The following is a 22,917-nucleotide window of genomic DNA, read 5'->3' on the forward strand; positions in this document are numbered from 1 at the left end:
GTTTCCTAAATTTTTTAATGTTTTCCGTTGTTTAAGCACAAAAAACATTTTTTTATGTTTTTATAGATTTTGTCACACCCCTCTGTTTAAACTCAAATTTTGGGTGTATTTTGTTTTCCGTGTCCCTTTCCAAATGTCAGATAGGAGCCTGTTCACAAATTTCATAACGCTGAAGGGGGTGGGTGGGTCTCCACAAAATGTTACAGCTCATACAAAATATTCAACATATTCATACAAAAAGTGTTACAAGGGGGTAGGTGGGTGTCAAAAATGGCCATTTTCGGCGTTATGAAATTTGTGAACAAACCCTAGGAACAACCCCCGTGTTAAAACTAAAACCCCTGTGGTATTTTTGTAGACTAAGCGAACGTCAAACATGATCTCAAGTGTCAAGGTTCATTTAAGGATCCAATTTTTAAATTAAAGTTTTAATATGATATATACGTTATTTGAGCGAGAAAAATTGCTAAAGTAGTTGCAGTAACATGTTCTTCCGTGTTATGAAATGAAAACAAGATTTCATTAAACATTTTAGGACCCTATTCGTCGGAAAATTTCATCGATGTTCCGAACAATGTTTTCGCTGGCTGCTGTTCCGGCACCCGTCAATGCGTCTTCCAGTTCGTCTCTTGAAGTTTACGATTGACTGTTTAACGATAAACTTGCGACGATCGACACGCCACCATATTTTATATAACGGAGGGTATTAGAACTAACTTGGAGGTGATGATTTGGAGGTTATTTGGCAAGTTGGAGGTTAAAATCACCTCCAAACACTAGCGATTTTGCGGTGGGATGTTGACGTTTGATCACGAATAGGCGATCGAAATATATGTTTGCATCTTAAGGCTAAATAGCCCGTCATTCGTTTTGGCATCAATGATGACTTTTCAGCTTGCATTTCAAAGTGATAAAACTCAGTCTTGGTAGTGTATATGGACTTGAAAAAGTATCAATGTACGCGCTAACTTGCATAAAGTATGCTGATCTTTTTCAGCTGTGTCAGTGCTTTTATATCCTGCAAATAAAGAATAAAATAATATGTTAATCAGTCCACAGTTCAGGAAGTCCCTCTTCTGCGCCAACTGCAGCCAGTACTTATAGCTCAAAAATACCGTAGGTACGAACAGATAAAAGGTACCAAGCCAAAAGGCAGAATAATTAATATCACTTGAGATAGGTAGACATGACAGTCCTTTCCCCTTTAGAAACTTTCTAATAACTCTTTAAAAGCCAGCTACAAGTTGCAACAACTCATACAACGAACAATCGAAAATATATCCAAAGAATTCCACGATCTTATTTTAAATACGCAAATTTGCTAATTCCAAGACTACAACAAAACATTCAAATCATAGGATTTTACTGCTCAACATTACATTTGACAAATTCGTCAGCACTAAAGAACAATTTCGTTCATCTCCATTCAGCAATCGCTTCACTGCTCAACATTACATTTGACAAATTCGTCAACACTAAAGAACATTTTCGTTCATCTCCATTCAGCAATCGCTTCACAAAAGAACAACTATGTTCACAATAAACGACAATTTCGTCAGCTCTGAAGAACAATTTGGTTCAACACAAATTGGTAATTTCACCACACTCAAATAAATAAAATTGGCAAACTCGCCACCTCAAAGAAAAACGCCAACACACGTTTCCATGATCCTCGTCGCCACTTTTATATCCTGCAAATAAAGAATAAAATAATATGTTAATCAGTCCACAGTTCAGGAAGTCCCTCTTCTGCGCCAACTGCAGCCAGTACTTATAGCTCAAAAATACCGTAGGTACGAACAGATAAAAGGTACCAAGCCAAAAGGCAGAATAATTAATATCACTTGAGATAGGTAGACATGACAAGTGCAAAACCAACTGATTTTCTTTGATTCGAAGTCGTGAGATGAATTAACAACAATCATCAACGACGCGTACAAATTTCAATGACGGCCTACTTCGCCTTAAAGAACATATTGTCCATTTGATAGAATTCCAGACTGGGAGCGCAATAGGGTCCTAAAGCCCTGTCCCGATTTTAGTGCCAAACGCATAGGCCAAAAATACATGTTTACTCAATTTTCTAATGTTTTCCGTTGGTTTAAGTCCAAAAAACATTTTTTATGTTTTTTTTACATTTTGTCACACCCCTTGGCTTAAATTCGAATTTTGGGTATATTTTGTTTTCCGTGTCCCTTCCAAAATGTCAGATAGGAACAACCCCAGTGTTAAAACTAAAACCCCTGTGGTGTTTTTCTCGACTTAGCGAACGTCAAACATGATCTCAAGTGTCAAGGTTCATTTATGGACCCAATTTTAAAATAAAGCTAAGTATGCTGTTTCGCTCAAGAAAAGTAAAGAAATTCCTTGACTGAAAGGGTAAAGAAATTTCCTACAGAGAGCCCCCTTTGAAGTGACATTTCTTCTCAACTGCGTACTGCGATCAGAAAAAAGTAATTTTCTTGACCATTTCTTGGGAGAAATTTTCCACGCATCGAGATAGGCGATTCCTTTTCTTGTCAGTAGCAAGCCGGCCTTAAAAGTTTAAACATGATATAGCCGTTATTTGAGCGGGAAAAAATGCTAAAGTACTTGAAGTAACATGCTCTTTCGTGTTGTTAAATAAAAACAAGATTTTATTAAAAATTTTAGGACCCAATTTTCAAATGTATTTTTACATTCATAAACTTTGAACGCATTCATGGCTGTGCAGACCTCCTTCAAAATTGATCCTTTTTCTTGATGGGTTCTTCTCAGGTGTTGTTTGATCTGGCCAAAAACGAACTCGATGGGATTGAAAAAAGGGCAGTAGGTCGGCAGGAATATCGGGATAATACCAATGGAACGGACAGGTTTGGACCCCTATATATTTTGGACCCCCTGGGCTACTTTCCTGCAAATTTCCCTGTTTAAATCGAAAGGCCAACTCAATTCGCATGCCATTTGGAAAGATAGAACTATTCCACACTTACATAAACCGTTTGTACATAGAAAACGTGTTTATTTTATCTGAAATTAATTTAATTTAATTGGTTCATCCATGCAACCGTTACAACGCGTTACACACAAAAATTGAAGCCGTCATAAATTTTTCAAATGTAAACAAAAACTTTTTCAAATTTCTGGACTAAAAGCGTAGAATTTCTTCGGTTTTCCATTGTCAATCGATTGATTAGACTATGGGCAAGCATATTATACAACCAGTGTCGTGGACTTTGTCGCCAAACGATAAAAAAATGCCGGGGGTCCAAAATATATACTTTTAGGGTCCAAAATGTAATGGTGTGTCCAAAATAATGAAAAACAGTGCTTCACAATAGGGTCCTAAAGCCCTGTTCCAATTTTAGTGCCAAACGCTTAAGTTTAGGCCAAAAACACATGTTCACTCAATTTTCTAATGTTTTCCGTTGGTTTAAGTCCAAAAAACATTTTTTTTAGATTTTGTCACATCCTTTGGCTTAAACTCAAATTTTGGGTGTATTTTGTTTTCCGTGTCCCTTACGAAATGTCAGATAGGAACAACCCCAGTGGTCGAACTAAAACCCCTGTGGTGTTTTTGTCGACTAAGCGAACGTCAAACATGATCAAAAATGTGAAGATTCATTTATGAACCAAATTTTTAAATTGAAGTTTAAACATATTATAGCCATTATTTGAGCGGGAAAAATTGCTAAAGTAGTTACAATAACATGCTTTTTCGTGTTATTAAATAAAAACAAGATTTCATTAAAAATTTTAGGACCCAATTCAATTATTTTGGACGGGTTTTGGATCCTGCATGACCGTATGGAAATATTTTTCTAGTAGAGGACATTTTGGCTACATATTGGCATGTGCTTTAACTTGGTTACGTTGTGCAATTAATTAATTGGGACAAAACTCTAAAATCACTTTCTTAGGGGGTCCAAAATACGACCGTTACCCTAATATCTGAGACGAGACTCGCGGAGACGGTCTTCTATTTCTGCGAATGCTGAGTTTTTTTTCTTATTCCACTCAGTGTTTACATCAATCTTGCGCAAGCCGTTCAAGGTCTCTCATGACCATCTCACAAAAAAAAAAAAAACTATTGCGTTTGCATCACACCGGAGCATAAACGGCATTTTTAGTGAAATTTCATGCCAACAAACGTAGCAGACATTATACATAACTAGTCTTGTAGATTTATCAGCATCTTTGAAAAAAATACTCCGCTGACTGAGGTTTTAATAATAAAAATTTTTGAATACAATACTTTTCACTTTTCCAGCCATAAAAACGACGGGTTACATTTGACGTTACGTGACAGCGGAATCTGGGCCCGGCTGCATACAGGGTTGCCACATATAGATTTATTTGTATTTTACAGATTTTCTCGAATATTTTTTGACCAAGAATCTGTAAATACAGATTACAGATTTTGTGGAAAAATTACAGATTCTGTACACAGAATTTGGCCAAAATTATACAGATTTATTCAGATTTTTGAGAAAACTGGAAATTCATATTTTTGAAAATCTTGAAATTCAATCTTTGATGTGATAATTATGCAATGTATTATAGTTACAAATGATTGGTATTTTTATGAGATTCTTGCGTAATTTTAACTTCTATCTCAATTTTCAGGAATACAGATTTAAAATACAGATATTTTGTTCAAGTATACAGAAATACAGATATTTGAAGAAAAAAATACTGATTTAAATGTGGCAACCCTGGCTGCATATGACGTTGAATTTTGTTTTTCTTTGCGAGTCTCTCTCAGTTTAATATCAGAGTCTATGAATGGAGAGTTGCACGAAGAGTGAAACCAAATCTACCTATCGAACTGTCAAACCGTCTACCTATCGAGCAAACCAGCAAAATAGATAGGGGCTATTTTCGAAGACGAAGAAGAACAACAATTCAAAGAAGCCTCTTCGCGCAACTCTCCATTCATAGACTCTGGTTAATATGAGACAACATCAAAACAAAATTCATGGTTGCCATACACGGCATAAATTTGATAACTAATGTGTCAGTACTTCGGCATACCGAGCACAAAATGCACTGAGCCTTCCCACCCCCTGGACAAGATGCAAGTTTGTTAGGGGTTCATTCACATATTTCATAACGCCGAAAATGACCATTTTCGACACCCACCCACCCCCTCGTAACGCTTTTTGTATGAATATTCTAAAAAATTCGTATGAGCCGTAACACCGTGAGGACACCCACCCACCCCTTCAGCGTTATGAAATTTGTGAACAAGCCCTAGGTTTTTTCCTCCTCAAGGCGCAACAATGCATCGCTACCAAGCGGTCTGAAGCGAAAAAATGCTAACAAACTTGCATCTTAGGGTTTGTTCATATATTTCATAACGCCAAAATTGGCCATTTTGGACACCCACCCACCCCCTTGTAACGCTTTTCGTATTGATACTATTTTATTTTTGTATGAACCGTAACAACTTTTGGACACCCACCCACCCCCTACAGCGTTATGAAATTTGTGAATGGGCCCTATCACCTTTATTCACAGAAGAGAAGATCGATGAAGCGAAATCGATCATGCTACTTACGCCCTTATTCTAGCACACGCTTGATATCAAGCGTACACTGAAACAAGCGTTGCAGTAATGAGAACCATGAACGTGTTTTTAAATTTACTATCCCAACCACGATTGAGCTATCATGAACGCTTTTTATTTGCGTTTTGTTCCCTCTCAATCCAACCGCGTCGATAGCCGAGCGGCTAGCGTTCGCGCTTGGCAATCGCCAGATCCTCGGTTCGATTCTGGTCTGCTGCAAGTTTTTAACCATGATATAGTAATTTTTACTATACAAATGGTGCCATGGTAAAATTGAATGCACAAAATATTCTAAATAAATGCGAATTTAGTCTGCACAAATCAAGTGGCGTTGTGTATTTAATTTAACCCTCTGATATAGTATTTTCAACCGCAACGCTGTTCTCAGTGTATGCTAGAGTAAGGGCGTAAGTCACATAATTTATTTCACTTTATCGATCCTCTCTTCTAGCCTGATTTGCTGCTAGCTAAAGAAATTTCTCGTCGATTCCTTGCAGAAATTTTCTACAGCGACTCCCGTTTGAACTGACATCTCTTTCCAACTGCGTACTGCGATCATGAAAAAGCGCTTCCTTGATCGATTCCTTGCAAGAATTTTCCATGCATCAAGATACGCCAAGAAATTACTTGTCAGCAGCGAATCAGGCTTCTTTGAATGATGTTGACAAGAGGCAGGTTTGATACTTTTTTGAGGTTTGATAGCATTTTTCACTGCAGACCGCTTGCAAGTGCGGTGATGCAATCTTGCGTCCTGATGTGAAAAAATGCTGATAAACTTGCGTCTTGTCAACATTATTCCCAGAAGAGAGGATCGATTAAATGAATTCGATCATGTGACTTACGCCTCACTCTTCTGTGAATAATGTTGATAATATATTTATAACCGTGAAGATTTTCGCTGCGAGCAAACCAACAACCCCTGCGCATAAAAATATCACACAGAGCTGTTTCCAATTTGACGTTTATTTTTAACACGACAACGAAAGCTTCACACCTTTCTTCATAGTGTAATCCCCATCGAGTCTGAAACCAAGTAAAATCACCAAAGTTTCCATCTTTCAGGATTTTTTGGCAAAGAAAAAGTAAGTAAATAATCCATTACAAGTAAACGATGGAATATAAAGATTTATCCCTATTACAGTGATGAAAGAACGCAAACGCGAATAGTGGGACTGTTTGGAACTCGCAAAACCAGTCGCCGTTTCGACTGGCCAAATTGTTGTGAAATTTGGTTCCTCAAGGTCCTTTGATTGGAAATCGTCCATCGAATAAACTCGACACAGCGAATGTAGCACGAATTACTTCCGGTAGAGGAGAACTAGATGAAAAAATACAACTACAGTAAACTGAGCCAACGGGACCTGGAAGCCGCTTCTTCTACGGTTTCTTCCGCCGCTGGCAAAAGCATCATCGGCAGTAGCAACGGAACTACAGTCATCGAAACCGGAATGTATCTCCGCGATTGGCGCCAGGCTTTGAGGACTCCTCCCTCGTACCGTATCGGGAACCGAACTATCCGGCTGCAGGTGCACGTCATATGGCCGTTGGCTGTTCTGGGAGCACTGCTTCTGTTCCTGCTCTACATCATCGGAAGCTCAACGATGCAAAGTGGGTCCAGCATCGGCAATTTGGACCGGAACTCGGTGATTTTCTACAACAGCACCTATCCGCTAACGGAGCCGATTGTGAGCAATGGAATGTACACCTTCCGGATAGGGGTGATTGCGGATTTGGATACCAATTCCCGGGTGGGCAGCAAGGATTCGTGGAACAGCTACTTCATGAAGGGCTACCTCAGTTACATTCCGGCGAAGGGAACCGTCACCGTTTCGTGGGACGAAACGGGACCGAAGGAAATGAAATCTAGCTTTTCATTGAAAGGTAAGAATACTAGTGGGTTTTGGAGTGATTATAGGGAAATTAAGGTAGCCCCCAGAAGCTATTGTTTAGCGAAATCCATCAAGTCTAAAAGGGGCTTACCTAGCTTGAGAATACCAACCAAATACTTATAGCAGGTCTCTTTTCAAAGACTGGGCTAATATTTAAATGCAAGCCTCAAAACAAGCCCTTAAAATACCATCAGTGCACCAGTATCCGCTCATGCCTCTATTTCTGCTCACTAATATAAAAATTGATTTTTCGTGTCAAAAACCAACATTTTTCGCACGGATATACCGTGTGGGACCGAAATCCGTACACCTAAGCACTAAGCCAAATCAAAACCTGTCTAAAATATTTGGATTTATAAAAAGGCAATTAATTTTTCTTTTTTATGAATTTCACAACCACAAACCTTTAAAAACAGGAATTAAAATCGCTTGTCTTGGATCGAAATCCGTACACTCTAATAAGGTTGAATCAAAAACCGTACACCTGTGATTCGAAATCCGTACAGCTGCCTTAGTCTTTTTATTTCAAGTGAGCATCAAACTTCAAAATGATGCTTCCAGCAGCATATTCAGAACCATTTGACGCACTGACCACTCTATAGTAGATTCCATGTGCCCTGGGGGAAGTGATCAATTATTAACATATTTGAAAGCATATCAATATGGGCATCAAACACAGGGTGTCTACTACCTGGAAAACCTGGAATTATCAGGGAATTTTATTCAACCTGGAAAAAACCTGGAATTCTCAGGGAATTTCAGCCACAATCAGGGAAATTATTTTGAATTAGTAATGCATGGTAGAATATGTCCTTTTTGCGACTCCAAAACTTTTCAAACAAAAAAAAATTTCGGCTGTGCCACTAAAACACTACTTTCGATGTGCAGTCATTTAACTATTTTGTCATCTAGTCTTTAACATGCCTTTTTTTATGTAAATTTTTTTTTTGTCTTAATATGCTTGCTGTGAATCTTGATTCAAAATTCTAGTGGCCCCAGAGGAGCCTTCAGAGCTATTACGCGGCTATTCCACAAGTTCTCAATTATATTTTTCTCAGATTCCGAGGAGTTCTTCAGGAATTCTAGTGATATCTGCAGAGATTCCTTCTGGAATACTTCCAGGAACTCTTTCAGGAATGCTACCAGCGATTTGTAGAGGGATACTTAAAGAAATTTCTTCAAAGATATTTTTCAAAGATATCACTCCCAAAGAATTCAATTATTCCAGGGTTCCCTTCATTTTTTTTTTCTCACTAGCTTTTGTAGTGATTTTTTCAGTTGTTAGTAGCTTGTTACTTATAGGAAATTTCCTACAGATCCTACAGGAGTTCTTCCATAATGGTTTATTCCAGTGCTAAAAAAACGTTTCAACATTTTTCCAAACCTTATACCGTGGTGCATCAATACCCGGACGCTTAAGTCGACATAATTGTTCAAATTCCAATATGAATATGTTGTTTTAGGAAATCCTTAATGTTATAGTGCTACGAAAGTGATGACTTTTTTTTAATAAAACCATGATTTTAACTATAAAATCATTCCAATATTAGAGCGTGTCTTGTCTCTAAATCCGGACACCTGTTGCAAGTCGTGTCTTTAAATCCGGACACTTTTGGATCGAAATTCGGACTACTGTTTGAAAGCATGTAAATTTCGATTTATTTTAATGAAAATCATATCAACACACAATTAAATATCACTTTTCAATAAACTCGGTGTTTGAGTTTACCGTATAATATCAAAAATAAAAGCAGGTTTGTAATAATAGTGATTTGATTACCTGAGCTAAAGTTCATGTGATTCGAACTGCAGTTGATGCGGCTCGAACTGTCATCAAGGAAGATATACTCAATTTACTTAACACTCTTTTGATTTCTGATAGTACACTACACTTTACCTTTTTATTTTTCTAGTTTCCTCATGTTTTTTTTCCACCACGAATCTTTTTTACACTAGTTAAACGTGGGTCTTTCAGACAATGTCCGGATCTTAAAACATTGGCTCGTAATCCCGGACAGTCTCTTTACACACCAATAAAATCATATTTCTAAGTACAAAGCAATAGTGGTGTCACAGAACTTTCAAATTATATCTTCTTAAACACTAATTGATAAAACTGTCTAAAGAAATATATTTCATAAACGTTTTCTTCAACCTTTTCTTGTTCGCGCGTTCATCGATTGTTGAACTTTAGTTGGAGTTTTATCGCGACCAAATGACGTCCAGCATAAACGAATTATTTGTTTTTGTTTTTATTGATTATATTAATAAATTTTAATAAAAAAATGTATGTAAAATTATTGGCATAGTCAAAAATAAAAGGAGAAAATAAAAACCGAACATATAATAACTTAATTTCAACTCTAATTAATCAATATAATCAGAGTGTCCGGATATTGGTACCGTCCGGATTTTGATTCACCACGGTAGAGTAAGGTGGGGCAAAAGTTCGACCTTAGTGGTATAATCAAAGTTATCAGGAAAACAATAGCAGTTGAAACAAAACAAATACCATACAGTGAACCTTCAACATATTGCCTATAATTTTGCTGAACAAACTTGTGTCAAAATATTTACCCATTTTTAGTTATAACAGTTTCAAAATTGATTGTCTTAAACAAACTTTTGCCCCACCGGTGGGGCAAGAGTTCGAATCTAGTGTGGGGCAAATCCGTTTATGACAGGCATACTTTACACCAGCCGTAAAGTTTGCCGAAAAATACACACTAAATTTTCATCAAAAAATTGCCCAAAACCGGGTTAAATGTAATTAATTAAAAAATAGCAGTTTTTCGCAAAACTAAGTGGAAATGTAAAATTTTGGTGACAGTTTTCCCATGATCAGACAAATTTAGCTAAATTTGAAGATAATATGTGGAATTTAGCCAATTTGCAAATTTATCCGTGAGCTCATACATGGGTCGAACTTTTGCCCCGCTGATTCGAACTTTTGCCCCACTATGGACCAACAATTGTTTCCAAGCATTTATGCAAAAACTAATACTCCTCAAAGCAACCTTATGATAGGCCTTACATAAAATATTGAAAAAGATTTTATCTTCAATTGGTTCCATGCAACGAAAGTTTGACCAAAAATTACAATATTGACGTTGAAAAACAACAAATGGCCATAACTTTTCCAAATCTCAATCGATTTTTATGATATTTGTAGTGAAAGTCTCTTACTTGAATAGCATTCGAACCACCATGACATTTATAAGTTTTGTTTTGAATTGAGCTAGAAATCTTAAAAAGAAACTCTTACCCCACTAGAACTTTTGCCCCACTTCACTCTAATAATTCCTACGCTAATTATTTTATTTATTCCAGGCATTTTGAAAAGGATTTTTTTTTAAATCACTCCGATTACTCTCAGTAACTGCTCCAGAAATCATTCAGGCATTTTGCGATGAATTCTATTATAAACTTTTCCAAGAAATCCTTTGCGATTCAAACATTCCTCGGAAAAAAAATCAAATAACATTAATAACACTAACACTAGTTAATACCTGAGACGAGACTCGCGAAGACGGTCTTCTTTTTCTGTGATTGCTGAGTTTTTTCTTATTCCACGTTGTGTTTATACCAATCATGCGCAAGCCGTTCAAGCTTTCACATGAACATCTCAGCAAAAAATGATTGCGTTTGCATCACACTGAATCATAAATAGCCTTTTGAGTGAAATTGCAGACATTAGAAATAACTTATTTTGTGTTTAGATTTTTAGCAACTTCGGAAAAAAACTGCTCCCCCGACTGAGGTTTTTAATAACAGTTTATTGTGTATACAATACTTTTCACTTTTGCAGCCATAAAAACGGCGGGCTGCATTTGACGTTTCGTGACAGCGGAATCTGGGCTGCATATGACGTTGATATTTTTCCTCGTCGCGAGTCTCTCTCAGGTTAACACTACAACAATTATTACAGTTACTATTCCGATCAAACACACATAAATTTCTTCAGATATTCTGTCCGGATTTCTTCTAGGAAAAACTTCAAAAAGTGTTATACATTATTCAGTGATTCGAATGGTATTTTAGTTATTTTAACAATTTATTAGACAAATCCAAGAAAGATTCTCATCATGAATCCAAGAGTTCTTTTCGAGATCATTGCAAAAATTTATTAAGGCAAACTTAGAGTTCACACAAGTTTCATCGGAGATTACTCTAAGATTTTCTTTGACAGTTCCACGCGGATTTTTTCAAAATTTTCTCTAAAAAATCTGAAAAAAAAAATCTGACATGATGAATGATTGGATAAATTTAAAGTCCTTGGGGAATTAAAAAAAATGGTGGATTTCCTGAAGGAATTTTGATTTCTTGAAATGCTATAAACAGAAATGTTGCAGAATGTCATAGGATAATCAATGGAAGAATCCTTAGATAAATTTCTGGAGAACTTGGAACTGCCTTCAAAAATGAAACAATCTTTGGAGGACTTTTTTGATCCTTAGAAAAAATTCCCAACCCTGCCTGGAACCTACTATAGAGTGGTCATGACAGTTGGTGTTTCTGGAAATGCTTCCGGAAATATCACTTTAAAAAATCTTGATGTCAGGGTGTCTACTCATTTACAAAAATAAAATTCCCTGATATTTCCAGGTTTTTCCAGGCTTCAAAAATTAATTCCAGGTGATTCCAGGTTCAAGAAATTCGCCAAAATACATAAATGATTGATTGCAAATAGTGATTTAATTTTAATTTCCATAGTTCTCATGCTCGTCAAATGATTTGAAAGTGCCTTCAATCATCAAAGTAAGATATGAAGAAAACACTAATCAAACTGAAGAAAAAATAGCCGTTTCTTCAAAATGGGATTCAGATTTAAGGATCAGCGATGTACCCAGTAAATTTCTCTGGAAGTCGTTTTGAATATTTTCAAAGATGATATCTTGGGGAAATCAAGGCTGGTAGTGACTATGACCGACCCTGAAAATAACAACTTTAAAGACCTCTAACTTAAAAACTGAAAAAAGACTAACAGAAACCATGATCTGAGAATTTAATTCTCCATTTGAATTGACATTTATTTAAGAATATTTCTTAGATTTTTTTAATTCTTCGTAACATTACGACAAATATAACTGCTTATTTTGCTGTAGATTTCTTTCACATGTTACTCCGAAGATCTCTTCTGGAGTTTAATTTGTGATTTCTGAGTAATTCTTCCAAGGATTTCGTTTCAGATATCTGAAATTCACTCTACAGTAGCCAAGCAAAGCCAATCACAGTCAGCGAAGCCAGTGAAACTCACGCCCATCGCTGCTGTAGGCATAATGCCTTGAAAATAGCAAAACACCCGTTGCTAAGGGCAACCAAGAATTACTGTAGAAAAATGTTCTATATCCCGCTGCATTTCCCGCATTTTGAGCCTTCAATGACACTCGTGCACTCGAAAATTCGTGCACCCAACATAGGCTACTTGATGAGATTCACGTTTTTGAACTACTGTACTGGGAGAGCTACGTGATTTTCGCGAAAATTCAAGCCTACTACTATTACTATTCCCAGCACTGGTTCCAGGTGCTCCGGGGGATGTTGCCAAATCAAAAAATGTCGGGAGTTACTTCAATATGGGTATCAAATATTAAGATTTTCGAATATGATGCTTCCGAAAGCACTTCCAGAACCACCGGCTGCCATGACCCCCGTATAGTAGGTTAGAGGTACCCCGATGGAAGTGGCCAATTTCACATATCTACGAAATCATATCAATTGAAGTAACAAAGTTCAATATTTATAAAATTCATGCTTCCAGAAGCAGTTTTAGAATCACCGTCTACCATGGATAGTAGGTTTCATGTGCCTTGGAGGATGTGGAGTATTTTCAGAACCACAAGATTTAATAACCACTTTATAGTAGATTCCAGGGGCCAATTCGGAACATGACCACTTCTCCCGGGGCACTTGTAACCTGCTATAAAGTGGTCTAGCAGCCGCTGGTTCTGAAAATGCTTCCGGGAGCTTTACCTTCAAAAATCTTGAAGATTGACACTCATATTGATATGGTTTCAGACATGCTCCTAATTGGTCACTTCCCCCAGGGCACCTGGAACCTACTATACAGTGGTCTATTCATCTAATGGGGCATGGCAACCGAACACAAGATAAAATACTGGGTGTCATTTTCGCCAATTCCATCAGATTGATGGTTACACTGAATTGGGATGCTCTGGTGAAGACTTTCACTCGACTGGTATGGTTGCATGGTATGCGCGCACTCACGCTGCATCAAAAAGTAACTCTGTCGAATACCTTCATAAGCTCCAAAATGTGGTATATTTCCTCAATACTTCCTTCGTACTGCGTGCACATTGCTAAGATCACGGAAAAAATGGGCAGTTTTATATGGAGCCGTAATCCAGCGCGTGTCCTGATACAGCAATTGGCGCGTAGCACAGGCCACGGTGGATTAAAGCTGCACCTCCCAATCTTTAAGTGCAAGGCTTTGCTTATAAATCGGTACATCCACGACATCGACTCCAGTGTATACTATAAGTCCTTCATTGGCCAAGATAATCTCCTCCCAGATTATCCTTGTTTGAAATTGATTCACCAACATTTTCCAAATTTGCCACCTCAAATTCAGCAAAACCCATCCGCCGATCTGATTTATCGTTTCTACGTTGAACAAACGGATCCCTCAAAGGTAGAACAGGAAAATCCAAACGATAACTAGGCCCGAGTTTGGAAGAATATAGCATCGAAAAAACTATCGTCGATGGAGCGTAGCGTACTCTCTATCTGATTGTGAATCAGAAAAAAGAACATCGCCGTTTGTTGCATAGGATAGGGCGAACGGATGGAGAAAACTGTGTACACTGCGGTGCACCGACAGAAACACTTCAACACAAGTTTAGTGAATGTCCCCGTATAATGGCAGCAGTTCCTGGAAAGAAAAGTGTCAACGATTTTGAATGGGTGGCGCAGATTATCCTTTACGAACCTTTCTCAACCCTCATTGGAGAAAATCGGACAGACGAAAAAAACTGAAATACTTAGACTATTTGTTTGGTTGGTTTGACTTTATTAACGAGATTTTTAGCCCTGGGCTAGTTCATCTCGGGACCAACGGCTTTACTTTCCTTCCGAAGGAAGTCGTCACTATAACTTTTTACGTCATAAGTGACTATGTCGGGGGATGGGATTCGATCCCAGGTCCTCGGCGTGAGAGGCGAGTGTTCTAACCACTACACCAGGCCCGTCCCCACTATTTGTTTATTACATCTGCTATGTTAACAATATTAACGATAGTATTGATGTAAGTGGATTAGAACTTGCGTTGAATTGCGGAGTTTAAACAAATTATTGTAAATAATACTTTTAAAATCGCACAATAAACAAAGTCTTATAAAAAAAAAACTGCTAAAGAAGGATGCAGAGAACTCTACGACCTCTCATAGTTGTTACGGGATGTTGTGGAATATTAATGGGATGGGAAAGGCCATAGGATATGTTTGGTACACGTTCTGGCACATATAAATAATATTTGAGCATTGGAATTCATATTGGAATAAACTCACCAAATTCTGCATTTGAAAACTGTCTGCAATTCATCGATTAATCGACCGTCCACATAAAACATGTCTACACGCAAAAAAAATGTGCGGTAAAAACTACCATTTTAGGGGGTTAACTTAAGCGCTCTCACCGGCATTTTTCAGCAGACCAAAAATGCGCCTGATTTTACCATGTCTGTAGTTGGAATCAGATTATTGTAAATTATTTCTGTCAAATGTACCAGTAATGCGGTGGGGTTTACCGTAAACATAGCAAATTGGTCTGAATGGTAGTTTTAAGAATGGGTGTAGTCAGCTAAAATAGTTATTTTTACCACAGATTTTTTTTCTCGATCCTGAGTGCACGGATCGCATTCGCAAAACACGAAAATACGAAAGCTGAGAAAAAAATCGACGGCGACGCACAAACCAAACTCGCTTCATTGGGCTTTCGCTGCTTTAAATAATGGGACTCTTATGAGTAGAAATTCCCCAAAAAAACTCGGTATTTCTAAGCATAACCGTTCTACTTTGAATTTCATAGCAAAATTCAAATTAATTCAAAACCATCTCTGGACTCTAATAAATACTGATTTTTTTCATATTTTAAAGATTTTTTTCAAATTTGTCTTAACCTTTATCCGTACGGAGCATAAATGTGCTAAAACCTTTTATCGCGTTTTTCTCGATTTCATATTTTGGAACATGGGACAATTATGCGTATAACGGCAGTAGAACACATATACATTTAAAACCAGAGGCGCGTCCACGTTCAAAACCATGGGTAGGACAAATGTTGGCAAATAGTTTGTGCACAGTGATTCAAATTTTAACCCTGGACTGGAAATTGAAAGTTTGAGCCACGAAAAGGATATATTCAGTTGATTTGTCCTCTCATTTCCTAAGGAATTCAACCTGGAATTACCCAAGGAGAACCACAGAAATGAAATTTCTCCAAAGATTATTTCAGAAATCATCCAAATTTTTCCAAAAACTCAAGAAAGACCTAACTTTTCAAAGATTTTATCCAGTGTTTTATCTATCAATTTCCCTCCAAGATCAAAACGTCTTCTCAAATTCAATTAATAAGTTTTCCAAAAATTTCAAGAGATTTCCTGCAAATTGACTTTTAGGATGTATATAAGATTACATCTAGTGATTTCTCTAATAATACCTTCAGCAATTGCTTAAGCATTATTTCTAAGATTTCTACAGAAATTTCTCCAGTTAGTCTTGAAAGTTTTTTTTCAGGATTTTTTTTAGATAATATGCTTAGATAATAAATTTCTCGGAAAACATTGAACTATAGAAATAAGCTTAGGAATGATCGGCGGAACTTTTGGAGAAATTTGCTGTAGTATGAACTGATGTGAAAACTTAAATAAACTTTCCGTATAAATTCAATCGACCACCCACTCCAGAGTTGGATTTCAATTTTCGTTCGACCAACCCACTCCAGAGTTGGATTTCAAGTTTCGTTTGACCGATCTAGGTCCGATGCCGTTATTAAATCATCGAACCAACCCACGTCCAGAGAATTGGATTTCCAATTGGTTTCTTCGTTTGACCGATCTAGGTCCGATGCCGTATTAAATCATCGACCAACCACTCCAGAGTGGATTTCAATTTTCGTTCGACCAACCCACTCCGAGTTGGATTCAAGTTTCGTTTGACCGATCTAGGTCCGATGCCCGTATTAAATCATCGACCAACCCACTCCAGAGTTGGATTTCAAGTTTCGTTTGACCGATCTAGGTCCGATGCCGTATTAAATCATCGACCAACCCACTCCAGAGTTGGATTTCAAGTTTTCGTTTGACCGATCTAGGTCCGATGCCGTATTAAATCATCGACCAACCCACTCCAGAGTTGGATTTCAATTTTCGTTCGACCCCAACCCACTCCAGAGTTGGATTTGAAGTTTCGTTTTGACCGATCTAGGTCATGCAGTTTTAAATCATCACCAAACCCACTCCAGAGTTGGATTTCAATTTTCGTTCGACCAACCCACTCCAGAGTTGGATTCAAGTTTCGTTTGACCGATCTAGGTCCGATGCCGTATTAAATCATCGACCAACCCACTCCAGATGTGGATTTCAAGTTTTCGTTTGACGCATCTAGGTCGATGCCGTATTAAATCATCGACCAACCCACTCCAGAGTTGGATTTCAAGTTTCGTTTGACCGATCTAAGGTCCGATGCGTATTAATCATCGACCAACCCACTCCAGGTTGATTTCAATTTTCGTTCGACCAACCCACTCCAGAGTGGATTTCAAGTTTCGTTGACCGATCTAGGTCCGATGCGTTTTAAATCATCGACCAACCCACTCCAGAGTTGGATTTCAAGTTTCGTTTGACCCGATCTAGGTCCGATTGCCGTATTAAATCATCGACCAACCCACTCCAGAGTTGGATTTCAAGTTTCGTTTTGACCGATCTAGGTCCGATGCAGTTTTAAATCATCGACAACCCACTTCAGAGTTGATTCAATTTTCGTTCGACCAACCCACTCCAGAGTTGGATTTCAAGTTTCGTTTGACCGATCTAGGTCCGATGCCGTTTAAAATCATCGCATCCAACCCACTCCAGAGTTGGATTTTCAATTTTCGTTCACCAACCCACTCCAGAGTTGGATTTCAAGTTTCGTTTGACCGATCTAGGTCCGATGCCAGTATACCCACTAGAGAGATTTCAATTTTCGTCGACCAACCCACTCCAGAGTTGGATTTCAAGTTTCGTTTGACCGATCTAGGGTCCGATGCCGTATTAATCATCGACCAACCCACTCCAGAGTTGGAGTTTCCATTTCGTTCGACAACCCACTCCCAAGAGTTGGATTTCAAGTTTCGTTGACCGATCTAGGTCCGATGCCGTATTAAATCATCGACCAAACCCACTCCAGAGTTGGATTTCAAGTTTCGTTTTGACCGATCTAGGTCCGATGCAGTTTTAAATCATCGACCAACCCACTCCAGAGTTGGATTTCAATTTTCGGTCGACCAACCCACTCCAGAGTTGGATTTCAGTTTCGTTTGACCGATCTAGGTCCGATGCGCGCTATTAAAATCATCGACCAACCACTCCAGAGTTCGTTTTTGACCGATCTAGGTCCGATTGCGTATTAAATCATCGACCAACCCACTCCAGAGTTGGATTTCAAGTTTCGTTTGACCGATCTAGGTCCAATGCAGTTTTAAATCATCGACCAACCCACTCCAGAGTTGGATTTCAATTTTCGTTCGACCAACCCACTCCAGAGTTGGATTTTCAAGTTTCGTTTGACCGATCTAGGTCCGATGCCGTATTAAATCATCGACCAACCCACTCCAGGTTGGATTTCAATTTTCGTTCGACCAACCACTCCAGAGTTGGATTTCAAGTTTTCGTTTGACCCGATCTAGGTCCGATGCCGTTTTAAATCATCGACCAACCCACTCCAGAGTTGGATTTCAATTTTCGTTCGACCAACCCACTCCAGAGTTGGATTTCAAGTTTCGTTTGACCGATCTAGGTCCGATGCCGTATTAAATCATCGATCAACCCACTCCAGAGTTGGATTTCAATTTTCCGTTCGACCAACCCACTCCAGAGTTGGATTTCAATTTTTCGTTTGACCGATCTAGGTCCGATGCCGTATTAAATCATCGACCAACCCACTCCAGAGTTGGATTTCAATTTTCGTTCGACAACCCACTCCAGAGTTGGATTTCAAGGGTTCGTTCGACCAACCCACTCCAGAGTTGGATTTCAAGTTCGTTGACCGATCTAGGTCCGATGCCCCTATTAAATCATCGACCAACCCACTCCAGAGTTGGATTTCAATTTCGTTCGACCAACCCACTCCAGAGTTGTGATTTCAAGTTTCGTTTGACGATCTAGGTCCGATGCCGTATGATAATCATCGACCACACCACTCCAGAGTTGGATTTCAAGTTTCGTTTGACCGATCTAGGTCCGATGCAGCTATTAATCATCGACCAACCCACTCCAGAGTTGGATTTCAATTTCGTTCGACCAACCCACTCCAGAGTTGGATTTCAAGTTTCGTTTGACCGATCTAGTCGATGCCGTATTTAAAATCATCGACCAACCCACTCCAGAGTTGGATTCAGTTTCGTTTGACCGATCTAGTCCGAGCAGTATTAATCATCGACCAACCCACTCCAAGTTGGATTTCAATTTTCGTTCGACCAACCCACTCCAGAGTTGGATTTCAAGTTTCGTTTGACCGATCTAGGTCCGATGCCGTATTAAAATCATCGACCAACCCACTCCAGAGTTGGATTTCAAGTTTCGTTTGACCGATCTAGGTCCATGCAGTTTTAAATCATCGACCAACCCACTCCAGAGTTGGATTTCAATTTTCGTTCGACCAACCACTCCAGAGTTGGATTTCAAGTTTCGTTTGACCGATCTAGGTCCGATGCCGTATTAAATCATCGACCAACCCACTCCAGATTGGTTCAAGTTTTCGTTTGACCGATTCTAGGTCCGATGCCGTATTAAATCATCGACCAACCCACTCCAGAGTTGGATTTCAAGTTTCGTTTGACCGATCTAGTCCATGCAGTTTAAATCATCGACCAACCCACTCCAGAGTTGGATTTCAATTTTTCGTTCGACCAACCCACTCCAGAGTTGGATTCAAGTTTCGTTTGACCGATCTAGTCCGATGCCGTTATTAAATCATCGACCAACCCACTCCAGAGTTGGATTTCAAGTTTCGTTTGACCGATCTAGGTCCGATGCAGTTAAATCATCGACCAACCCACTCCAGAGTTGGATTTCAATTTTCGTTTCGACCAACCCCTCCAGAGTTGGATTTCAAGTTTTCGTTTGACCGATCTAGGTCCGATGCCGTATTAAATCATCGACAACACCCACTCAGCAGTTGGTATTTTCAAGGATTTATCGTTCGACCAACCCACTCCAGAGTTGGATTTCAAGTTTCGTTTTGACCGATCTAGGTCCGATGCCGTATTAAATCATCGACCAACCCACTCCAGAGTTGGATTTCAAGTTTCGTTTGACCGATCTAGGTCCGATGCAGTTTGAATCATCGGACCAACCCACTCCAGAGTTGGATTTCAAATTTTCGTTCGACCAACCCACTCCAGAGTTGGATTTCAAGTTTCGTTTGACCGATCTAGGTCCGATGCCGTATTAAATCATCGACCAACCCACTCCAGAGTTGGATTTCAAAGTTTCGTTTGACCGATCTAGGTCCAATGCAGTTTTAAAATCATCGACCAACCCACTCCAGAGTTGGATTTCAATTTTCGTTCGACCAACCCACTCCAGAGTTGGATTTCAAGTTTCGTTTGACCGATCTAGGTCCGATTTGCGTAAAATCATCGACAACCCACTCCAGAGTTTCGTTTGACGATCTAGGTCCGATGCCGTATTAAAATCATCGACCAACCCACTCCAGAGTTGGATTTCAAGTTTCTGTTTGACCGATCTAGGTCCAATGCCGTTTTAATCATCGACCAACCCACTCAGAGTTGATTTCATTTTCGTTCGACCAACCCACTCCAGAGTTGGATTTCAAGTTTCGTTTGACCGATCTAGGTCCGATGCCGTATTAAATCATTCGACCAACCCACTCCAGGGTTGGATTTCAATTTTCGTTCGACCAACCCACTCCAGAGTTGGTTTCAAGTTTCGTTTGACCGATCTAGGTCCGATGCGTATTAAATCATCGACCAACCCACTCCAGGGTTGGATTTCAATTTTTCGTTCGACCAACCCACTCCAGAGTTGGATTTCAAGTTTCGTTTGACCGATCTAGGTCCGATGCAGTTTTAAATCATCGACCAACCACTCCAGAGTTTGATTTCAATTTTTTCGTTCGACCAACCCCACTCCAGAGTTGGATTTCAAGTTTCGTTTGGACCGATCTAGGTCCGATGCCGTATTAAATCATCGACCAACCCACTCCAGAGTTTGGATTTCAATTTTCGTTCGACAACCCACTCCAGAGTTGGATTTCAAGTTTCGTTTGACCGATCTAGGTCCGATGCCGTATTAAATCCATCGACCACCCACCTCCAGAGTTGGATTTCAAGTTTCGTTTGACCGATCTAGGTCCGATGCAGTATTAAATCATCGACCAACCCACTCCAGAGTTGGGATTTTCAATTTTTCGTTCGACCAACCCACTCCAGAGTTGGATTTCAAGTTTCGTTTGACCGATCTAGGTCCGATGCCGTATTAAATCATCGACCAACCCACTCCAGAGTTGGATTTCAAGTTTCGTTTGACCGATCTAGGTCCGATGCGTTTTAAATCTCGACCAACCCACTCCAGAGTTGGATTTCAAGTTTCGTTTGACCGATCTAGTCCGATGCAGTATTTTAAATCATCGACCAACCCATCCAGAGTTGGATTTCAATTTTCGTTCGACCAACCCACTCCAGAGTTGGATTTCCAAGTTTTTCGTTGACCGATCTAGGTCCGATGCCGTATTAAATCATCGACCAACCCACTCCAGAGTTGGATTTCAATTTTCGTTCGACCAACCCACTCCAGAGTTGGATTTCAAGTTTCGTTTGACCGATCTAGGTCCGATGCCGTATTAAATCATCGCCCAACCCACTCCAGAGTTGGATTTCAAGTTTCGTTTGACCGATCTAGGTCGATGCCGTATTAAATCATCGACCAACCCACTCCAGAGTTGGATTTCAAGTTTTCGTTTGACCGATCTAGGTCCGATGCGTTTTAAATCGACCACCCACTCCAGAGTTGGATTCAATTTTCGTTCGAACCAACCCACTCCAGAGTTGGATTTCAATTTTCGGTCGACCAACCCACTCCAGAGTTGGATTTTCAAGTTTCGTTTGACCGATCTAGGTCCGAGCAGTTTTAAATCATCGACCAACCCACTCCAGAGTTGGATTTCAATTTTTTCTTGACCAACCCACTCCAGAGTTGGATTTCAAGTTTCGTTTGACCGATCTAGGTCCGATGCCGTATTAAATCATCGACCAACCCACTCCAGAGTTGGATTTCAAGTTTCGTTTGACCGATCTAGGTCCGATGCCGTATTAAATCATCGACCAACCCACTCCAGAGTTGGGATTTCAAGTTTCGTTTGACCGATCTAGTCCGATGCCGTATTAAATCATCGACCAACCCACTCCAGGTTGGATTTCAAATTTTCGTTCGACCAACCACTCCAGAGTTGGATTTAGTTTCGTTTGAACCGATCTAGGTCCGAATGCAGTATTAAATCATCACCAACCCACTCCAGAGTTGGATTTCAATTTCGTTCGACCAACCCACTCCAGAGTTGGATTTCAAGTTTCGTTTGACCGATCTAGGCCGATGCCGTATTAAATCATCGACCAACACCACTCCAGAGTTGGATTTCAAGTTTCGTTTGACCGATCTAGGTCCGATGCCGTATTAAATCATCGACCAACCCACTCAGAGTTGGATTTCAAGTTTCGTTTGACCGATCTAGGTCCGGATGCCGTATTAAATCATCGACCAACCCACTCCAGGGTTGGATTTTCAATTTTCGTTCGACCAACCCACTCCAGAGTTGGATTTCAAGTTTCGTTTGACCGATCGTAGTCCGATGCAGTATTTTAAATCATCGACCAACCACATCCAGAGTTGGATTTCAATTTTCGTTCGACCAACCCACTCCAGAGTTGGATTTCAAGGTTTCGTTTGACCGATCTAGGTCCGATGCCGTATTAAATCATCGACCAACCCACTCCAGAGTTGGATTCAAGTTTCGTTTGACCGATCTAGGTCCGATGCAGTTTTAAATCATCGACCAACCCACTCCAGAGTTGGTGATTTCAACTTTTCGTTCGACCAACCCCTCCAGAGTGGATTTCAAGTTTCGTTTGACCGATCTAGGTCCGAGCGTATTAATCATCGACCAACCCACTCCAGAGTTGGATTTTCCATTTTCGTTCGACCACCCACTCCAGAGACGTTGGATTTCAATTTTAGTTCGCGAC

At 39.4% G+C, this 22,917-nt stretch overlaps 1 protein-coding gene across 1 annotated transcript; it reads left to right on the forward strand.

Annotated features, from left to right (window-relative positions):
- Positions 1–6,479: 6,479 nt before the first annotated feature.
- On the forward strand, positions 6,480–7,575 carry LOC110677770 (apyrase-like). The gene is made up of 2 exons (XM_021849154.1): positions 6,480–6,630; positions 6,690–7,575. The coding sequence occupies exon 2, from the start codon at positions 6,871–6,873 to the stop codon at positions 7,558–7,560; it is 690 nt and encodes a 229-aa protein (XP_021704846.1). The 5' UTR covers positions 6,480–6,630; positions 6,690–6,870; the 3' UTR covers positions 7,561–7,575.
- Positions 7,576–22,917: the final 15,342 nt, after the last annotated feature.

The sequence above is a fragment of the Aedes aegypti genome, chromosome 3, assembly GCF_002204515.2.
Source record: "Aedes aegypti strain LVP_AGWG chromosome 3, AaegL5.0 Primary Assembly, whole genome shotgun sequence".
Classification (NCBI taxonomy): Eukaryota; Metazoa; Arthropoda; class Insecta; order Diptera; family Culicidae; genus Aedes; species Aedes aegypti.